Genomic DNA, 9,294 nt, shown 5'->3' on the forward strand with positions numbered 1-9,294 from the left:
CCCAAAATTGTTTCTCCCTTTTTCTCTAATACTGTACCGTAGACCCGATGATAACATAAAACACTCCAATCCCCTTTCATAATCCACTGCAAAAAAAACTCGATTCTTAACCACACAACGAACCCGAAATCCTCAGGCAATGTACTTTAATTCTTGAACCCACTTGGACCGTTGTTGAGAGTCACCCACTCTGCCCTGGTCCCAAATATAACAAAATTCCAACGTTCTGCTAGCACATGAATACCCTCTCAAAGAAGCAACCGACTGAATTCCTTTCCTTGTACATCACATCCACAAGAAGCATAAACTCTGAGTCTTCCCAGAACCTGCACATGAATCGATAAGCGAAATATAGCACACATTTATCAAGTTCTTTGCTCGAATTACCCCTGAGGTTTTCATTTCTTATTCATAAATAATCTACCAATGCACCGATAACCAGAAACCGCACAGGCAGACAACCATGCGATCCAATCGTAGATGGTGGGCTCCCCCACTTAGCTATAAGATACCATCACATAATGTAGATTCCACAAAGATTCCTACTTCTCTAATACCATGATCTCGCACCATTAACTCGACAAAATTCTCGTAGTTCCTTGTTAAACTCTTCATGAACATTCCGAATTATCAGTCAAAATCGCATATTCAACCTTCTGTCGGGTAGCAAGCAGATCTCTTCGTAGAAACTTCATCAAAATCAAGCAACCGCTAACCTGCTCATAGGAAATAACCCACATGTGAAATTCCATACCGTCATCTTGCACCAATGCTGCACTGGTACAACTACTATGAAATCAGTAAACCCTCCAAAGCCCACACTCGTCCACTAGCTGTAACAGTCAGTTCATTACCCGTAGTCATCAACTAAAGTTTCGAAAATATATTCCAAACTCAAAGTCATGTTGCATCCAAATCGATAATCAAGTTTTCACACCCCTGTTCATTTCAAGAAATCTCCTCTTTGCCATATTCAATATTCCTCGGTACTGTAGCCACCATCCCAAATAAAATCCATATACCAATTCGCCTTCTATCACGATTCCCAAATTGCCTAAACCTTCTCAAGGAAAGTGACTTTCCTGCCACAGAATTCATATGCTACTCTGCCACTCCCACTTCGGTTAAACCACCTCCTTTAAGCAACTCATCGACCTCTACTCTTCATACTTTGACCTGCTAGTAATTCAACCACGGTAAGTCACCTACCACATGTCCTTCCTCATTCTTCGCTGCCCAATTGTTTCCTCAAATCAAAATCCATACATGTATCCCCTGAACTAATAAGTTGCTACCAAATCTAAGCCTCCTCGCAGATAATCTTTCTCGAGCCATTAGTATTAGAAACACCAATTCGATTTCCAAAACCGCTATACATCGCCATCTCTGACACCCTCTCCTGAGGAACCATTTCACAACACCCTGCCCCGAAGGCAAATTGAAGAAGACCATAACACTGGCGAACCTTAATGCGTTCAAAAAAGGACGACGACACCGCACCACAAATGAGAATTCCACCACGCTCGGAAATATAAAGTCTCATTGCTCCATTACCAAGGCTTGAACATCCATAGTCCGGTTGCCTTTCCTCCGCTGGAATTAAATGCTGAGACTCTAAGTCATGCATTGAGAAATCCTCCTTTCAAGTTATTCCTTGCCTCAACACATAAACAAGTACCCCACCATTACATCAATATTGTGCGATAACAACACATGAACATCATAGCAATATGTGCATAGGCTCAAAACCATCAGAAATACAACTACTGAGCTGAAATGATAGAACACCCTTCCGCAAGGCGATGATAGTAGCCTGACCGAATTCGCAGGGGAAAACATCATGCACCACGTCTGCAGTACCACTACAACTCCTCAATGCCTAGTTGATTACAAGTGCTTCACATCGCATGAGATTGAGTAGGAAGAAAATAAAGGCATAAGCCTCAAAGGAATCAAAACGTACGATGAGGAAATCAAGAAGGGAAGTGCTCCAAATAAACCTATAGCCTATCGAAGATAAGTACGTACGTCTTCGTACCAATCCACAAGAATTTCTCATCACTCGTGAGACCTAAGTGAACCTAACGCTCTGATACCAAGATATCAAGACCCAAAATCCACTATAGGTCATGAGGGCGCCTAACGCCTTTGTCAGGCAAGCCAACAGTTATTGATCAACTTAATTACTTATTTTTATTACTTTTAAAACAATAATTTCCATGAACTAAATAGAATAAAATAGAATTTACAGCGTAAAATGATAATATTTACGTGGACTAATATAATGAACAACCAGTAGGAACACCCAAAACCCGGTGTCACAAGTGCATGAGCATTTACTAAGGAGTACAATAAAAATACAACATTCTTCTAGAATACAAGTTAGATAGGAGATTATAAATAACTCTGATGGAGACTCTATAGTCTGCGGATTGTAACATGGAATGCAGCTCACCGTAAAGTCCTTGCAATAGTCGTGCCTCTGCACCTAGAGGACCACCGGAAACATATATAGACATGCATTATAAGTGCAGCATGAGTACGTAAGTCAACGCGTACTCAGTAAGCATCTAGCCTAAACCTAAAGAAGTAGTGATGATGGGTCGACATCGACACTTACTAGTGGTCCAATAAATCAAATACAGTAGGAAGTAAACAGATGTGAGGAAGAGTAAACAAATGAAATAAAGGAAGTATAAATATGTGGTACAATCCTCCTCTCAATAATAAACTCAACTCTCAATTATCAGTTACCTTCTCAACCGGAGTGTATATATTATGCTAGATACACTGTCTTCTTGCCAGATATTATGCACGATTTTATAAGATTATTTTATAGAAATGTCGAGGCGTACGGCCCGATCTCATCATACTGTGTGCAATATCAAGGGTCGAACGACACGAACCATAGATGCATCTATTATACTACCGAAGAGAACGACTCGCTCCTATGAGAGTGTGGTACGTAATCATGTCGAGGCGAACTGCTCGATCCCATTAGAATAAGAAGCTGTAACGGGTCATTGACCCCACTCACGAATAAACGTGTGAGCTATGGATTTTTAAGGAATACCTTCGATGGAAACACATAGAGCGGGAGAAATTCTTAAGACGAGCATAATTTTTCCGCGGCAAATCATGAAGCTCGCCAAATCTCTAAAATAGCAAGTCTCTCACTCTATGCAAGACTAGTTTCAAGTCGTAACGTAAAATAAAGGAATTTAATAGTCAACGGACAACTCAAACAATACAGTTATAGCATGGCGGGAACTAAAAGCTACCGACACAAAAGATGAATCTACCTACGTACGGACTCTCGTCCTCTCGTGCGTACGTAGTCCCCGCAACAAGTAGCACATATCAAATATGTCACCTAGGGGTTGTTTCCCCCTCATAGAGTTAGTAAGGAGACTTACCTCGCTCCGAAGTTCCATAACCAGCTACAACGACACTCAAACAGCTCATACCGATGCCTGTCTCTCCAAAACTAGTCAAACAATGTGCAATACATAAATATATACTCTATTACACACAGTTTATCAATTCATAAGAATTCCTAACTCCGCTTGAAAAGTCAATAAAGTCAACCCTTGCGCTTGCGTGCCCGAAATCTGAGAATATATGAAGATTAACATTACCCATAACATTACGAACTCAAATATATAATTTATTCATAATTCCATTTCCAAAACCATGGTCAAATAAAAAATTACCAACTTCTAGGTTTATGCAAAAATCTCACAATTACTATAATTTTTCATGCTTAAATCCACATGTAAATCATGTATTTAACTCAAAACGTAGTAATCATTTACCTCATCATGGATGACAAAAATGGCACTCCAAAATCTCCCCCAGGGCCGGCTCTAATGAGAAAAAAGAGGTGAAATGAGCCAAAACCTGATTTGGCTAACATATACATTCTGCACAAGCGAGCTTTGCATCTGCGAAGCCAATGGCCGCTTCTGCAGCGTCGCTTCTGCGAAAAGCACTGGAGGCCTCCACTTCGCACCTGCGAACAAGGTCCTGCTCCTGCGATATCACATGTGCGACAATCTCCCTTGCTCCTATGCTCCAGGAAGCAACATCTGCGCCATTGCAGATGCAGAAATAGTCTCGCACCTGTGGCCAGTGGCCAACTCACCTAGAACCACTTCTGCGACCCTCTTGGCCGCTTCTTCGGCTCCGCTCCCGCGGCCAAAACTTCGCAGGTGCAGTTACACCAGATGTGCTGCCACCAGAAATTGCATAAGGCCAAATTCTCACTCTGATTTCAATCTGAATCGAACCTGAGGCCACCGGGACCCCATCCAAACATACCAACGCATCCTAAAATATGACACAGACCTAGTCGAAGCCTCAAATTATGCCAAACAACATCAAATCTACGGATTGACGATCGAAACCTTCCTTAAGAATTTCAAATATCCAAACTTCACTGAATGCGTCAGAATTATACTTAAACATCCTGGAGCGACACCAAATTGTACGTGTAAGTCACAAATCACGATACGAACCTATTCCAAGACTCGGAATCCCGAATGGACATCGATAACACCAAAGTCCACCCCAAACCAATATAAGAAATTCTTAAGCTTTGAAAAATGCCAACGTTTCATAATAAGCGTCGAAATTCTTTCGGACCACCCGATACTCAACCCGAACATACGGCTAAGTCCGAAATCATCATAAGAACCTATTGGAATCTTCAAATCTTGATTCCGAGGTCGTTTATGCAAAAGTCAAACCTTAGTCAACTCTTCCGACTTAAAGCTTCCGAAATTAGAATTTTCCATCCGAATCAACTCCAAACTTCTCAAAATTCGATTATGACAACGCGTACAAGTGATAAAACATGAAGTAAAGCTACTAAAGGCCTCAAACCACCGAACGACGCGCTAGAGCTCAAAACAACCGGTCGGGTCGTTACAGTTATTTTAATATTTTAAACTTTTTTTACACTATTGTATCTTAAAAATAAAAACTATTAAAGTCTTCCTCTTATTTTTAGATAATTAATCTTTTGTTTATCAATTTAGTTTATCTTACTTTTGTTAAAAATGAAAAGCACAAAAATATTCAAGTTTTAGAATTGATATAGTTTTATTCTACTCTAACATAGTTATTAGGTTCATATCGTTTTACTTTCAATTTATAAAATTAGATAAGTAGTATTTTTACTTTATTAACTTGGTTTTTTATTTAGATTTATTTTTAAAATTAAAAAATGGAAGCAAATATGCACACTCTCACATTACTCATTTGCACATGGCCCTTAGTGACACACGACATACATGGATTACTCCTAGTTTTCTTTCTCTCTTACCGGAGCTTTCTATTCCTTGCCAACAAGTTCACAGTTTTTACGGGGGACGACACGGTTTTTGTAACGACCCGGTCGGTCATTTTCCGTATTACAACCCCGTTCTATATTTATGCTTAATTTATACTTTATAGTTATTATGTGACTTGCCAGGATAATTGGTTCGGGTACGGTGAGGTTTTGAAATGAATTGGAATACTTACTTCCAAGGTTTAAAGCATAAGTTGAAATAGTTGACCGGATATTGACTTATATATAAACGACCCCGGAATAGAGTTTTGATGATTCCAATAGCTCTGTATGGTTATTTTGGACTTAAGAGCGTGTCCGGAAAATTCTTTGGAAGTCCGTAGTTAAATTAGGCTTGAAATGGCTAAAATAAAAATTTAAGTTTGAAAGTTTGACCGGGGAGTTGACTTTTTGATATCGGGGTCAGAATCCAGTTCTGAAAATTTTCATAGGTCTGTTGTGTCATTTATGATATGTGTGCAAATTTGAGGTCAATCGGACTTGATTTGATAGGTTTCAGCATCGAATGTAGAATTTAGAATTTCTTAATTTCATTAGGCTTGAATTGGGGTATGATTCGTGTTTTTAGCATTATTTGATGTGATTTGAGGTTTTGACTAAGTTCGTATGATATTTTAGGACTTTTCGGTATATTTGATTGAGGTCCCGAGGACCTCGGGTGAGTTTCAGATTGTTAACGGATAAGATCTGGACTAAGAACAAAGTTGGAAATATTTGCCCGTCTGATGCAATCGCACTTATGGAAATTGGATCGCATGTGGGAGCTCGCAGAAGTGAGATGGGCATCGCAGAAGCGTACAGTCTACATAAGCGGACAAACCCTCGTAGAAGCGAGTCCGCAGAAGCGACGCTAAAGTCGCAGATGCGGAGGATAGGGAAGATGGGAAAACCGCACAAAAGTGAGAACGACGCAGAAGAGGAAGAAAAACTATAGACACAGTTGAGTAGAAGAGGTTAAAATTTTCGCAGGTGCGGAACCTCTGGACAGTGTAAAAAAATAGAGGGGTTCCGACATTTTGTCATTTTGGACATTTCCAACACGGGTTAAGGCGATATTTGAGCGAGAAGTCACGGGAAAACTTGAGGTAAGTCACTTATGATCATTGTTAGTGAATAACATTAAATTATCATTGAGTATTTCGGCTAGATTATGTGTTTTGAGGTGAAATTAGAGGATTTGGCCCTAGGGATTTGAAAATAAGATTTGAGGATTTGAAGGTCGAGCTGATGTCAGAATTTGGTAAATTTGGTATGGTTGGACTCGTGGTTGAGTCGGCATTCATATTTTGTAACTTTTGTCGGGTTCCGAGCCGTGGGCCCCATGGGCGATTTTTGAGTGCAATTCGAATTTTGTCAGAAGATTAGTATTTTCATATGGAATTAATTCCTATAATTTGTATTAACTGAATCAAATTAATTGTGACCAGATTCGAGGCTTTTGGAGGACCATTCGCGAGGCAAAGGCATAGCAGAATAAGAAATTACATGGTTTGAGGTAAGTAACATTTCTAAATTGGTTCTGAGGGTATGAAACCCCGGATTATGTATTATGTGACTGGTTTTTGAGGTGAAGCACATGCTAGGCAACGGGCGTGTGGGCGTGCACTGTAGGAATTGTGACGAGGTCCATTCCATAGATCTGTGTATTTGAATAATTTGTTGTTATCCGTACATATTTTCACTTATTAGAGAAATCGAATTATAAATCATGTTAAACTATGTGTTGACACCGTAGGGACCCACAAGGGTCATGTACATGCTGAATTATCTGCTAAACTGTTATTTTGTACTCAGTCACAATTTTACTTGTGTATTACATCTCAATCTCTATTGTTCATTATCGATGCATTATATCATTTCTGTTAAGGCTGATTTCATGATTTGTGAGAGCCCGAGAGACTAGAGAGATTTACGACTGAGTGAGGCCGATGGTCTGGTTGTGAGATATTGATACTATAGCACGTGAGTTGTCCGTGCGGATCTAGAAATTACTGTGAGATATTGATACTATAGCACGTGATATTGTTACTTGTTGAGTTGGTTGTACTCATACTACACCCTACACCTCGTGTGTAGATCTAGATATTTACGGACATGGCGGTTGCTAGTTTTTCGAAGCTTTATCTGTTGGAGATTATCGAGGTAGCTGCTTGACGTCCGCAAACCTTGACTCTCTTTCCATTCAGTTTTTGTACTGTTCTATATTTTCAAACGGTGTTTTTATCAGTCAGACTCTGTTCTCATTTTGATGCTCATATACCCAGTGAGACGGGGTTTTGGGAATGTTTTATGTCGGTATTGGTGAGATTTTTGGTATTGAATTTAAATATTATGCTTTCAAACTTAAAAGAAATTGTGATTTATTGAGATTACCGGCTTGCCTAGTATTGATATAGGGGCCATTAAGACAGGCGTGATTTTGGGTTGTTACAAGTTGGTATCAGAGCCTAGGTGACATGGGTCTCACGAGTCATGAGCAGGTTTAGTAGAGTCTTGCGGATCAGTACGTAGATGTCTGTACTTATCTTCGAGAGGCTGCCGAACCCTTAGGAAAAATTTCACTTTCTTGCATTCTATCGTGCGAATTTGTTGATTTCGGAAACTAAATATCTGTTATTCTATTTTCTCACATATGGTGAGGACATGTAATACCGGATCAGACGCTCAGCTACGAGTGCCACTTGTTAGGGCCACAAGAGGCCGGGGCCGTGGTAGAGGTCGGGACCGAGGTAGAGGTCAAGGTGTAGCTCGTATAGTAGTTAGAGCAGCACCTGTAGCACCACCAGTTGCTCCAGCTCAGGCACCAACTGTGCCTATTGTGATTCCAGGCCTTCAGGAGGCTATAGCACATATATTAATTGTTTGCATTTTCCTTGCATAGGTGGTTTCGACTCAGGCCGGGGGAGGTACTCAAACCTCTGTTGCCCGTACTCCAGAGCAAGCAGTGAAGGAACTTCAGATACCGTGGGCACTGCCATCCCAGTCGGTTGCAGCTACTTAAGCCTCGGTAGTCCCTGTTATGGTTGATGATGAGCAGAGGAGACTTGAGAGATTTGGGACGCTTCGGCCTCCATCATTTAGCGGTGCTGAGTCAGAGAATGGTCAAGGGTTTCCTAGATAAGTGCCAGCGGATGCTTCGGACATCGGGTATTCTAGACACTAGTGGGCTATCATTTACCACTTTTTAGTTTTCTGGGGCTGCTTTCAGATGGTGGCAAGGTTTTGAGAGGCACAGGCCGGTCGGTGCAACACCACTTACATGGCAGGAGATTTTCGCTCTCTTTTTGGAGAAATTCGTGCCGCAGTCTCGTAGAGAGGAGCTGCGTAGACGATTTGAGCAGTTATGACAAGATGGCATGTCTGTGACTGAGTACCAGATGAGGTTTTCAGAGTTGGATCATCAGGAAGTTTGGTTGGTTCCCACTGATAGGGTGAGGTTTAGGAGGTTCGTTGATGGTCTCATATATCAGTTGCGATTACTTATGACTCGGGAGAGGGTATCTGGTGCTACTTTTGATGAGATGGTTGACATTTCTTGGAAGATAGTTGTGGTACGTAGCCAGGAGCTTGTAGAGAGGGAGGCCAAGAGGCCTCGTGGATCGGGTGGTTTCAGCGGTGTTCCTTTTGGGGGCTCAGTCCTACCACAGCAGGGGTCTCCCTTATAGTCTCGCTCAGATGACTCGTGCAGCTCATCGTGGTGCATCAGCTAGCCACGGTTCTTACAGTGCTCACTCAGGACAGTGTTCATTCAGTGCACTTCTAGCACAGAGTTCTCACCATGCCTCGTCTACTCAGGTTTCTACAAGCAGTGCCTCTGGTTATCAGGATCGTCAGTTTTGTCAGAGGAGGGTTTGTTTTGAGTGCGGAGACTTTGGTCATATCAAGAGAGATTCCCATAGGTTGTTGAGTGGGTCTCCACAACAGAGTTCTCAGTCGATGGC

The 9,294-nt window shown here is 41.2% G+C and overlaps 2 protein-coding genes across 2 annotated transcripts in view; both read left to right on the forward strand.

Annotated features, from left to right (window-relative positions):
- Positions 1-8,354, forward strand: part of LOC138906108 (uncharacterized) — a 28,467-nt gene extending 20,113 nt beyond the window's left edge. The window contains exon 3 of the mRNA XM_070194629.1: positions 8,235-8,354. Coding sequence (XP_070050730.1) covers positions 8,235-8,354 — 120 coding nt within the window. The remainder of the gene's footprint in view (positions 1-8,234) is intronic.
- A 355-nt stretch (positions 8,355-8,709) lies between these two features.
- Positions 8,710-9,018, forward strand: LOC138906109 (uncharacterized). Its single transcript, XM_070194630.1, has one exon. The coding sequence runs from the start codon at positions 8,710-8,712 to the stop codon at positions 9,016-9,018; it is 309 nt and encodes a 102-aa protein (XP_070050731.1).
- Positions 9,019-9,294: the final 276 nt, after the last annotated feature.

The sequence above is a fragment of the Nicotiana tomentosiformis genome, chromosome 2 (genome assembly GCF_000390325.3).
Source record: "Nicotiana tomentosiformis chromosome 2, ASM39032v3, whole genome shotgun sequence".
Classification (NCBI taxonomy): domain Eukaryota; kingdom Viridiplantae; phylum Streptophyta; class Magnoliopsida; order Solanales; family Solanaceae; genus Nicotiana; species Nicotiana tomentosiformis.

What these genes read in the sequence shown, in the direction of transcription:
- LOC138906109 (XM_070194630.1), top strand. Translation starts at nt 8,710, where the DNA reads ATGTCTGTGACTGAGTACCAGATGAGGTTTTCAGAGTTGGATCATCAG.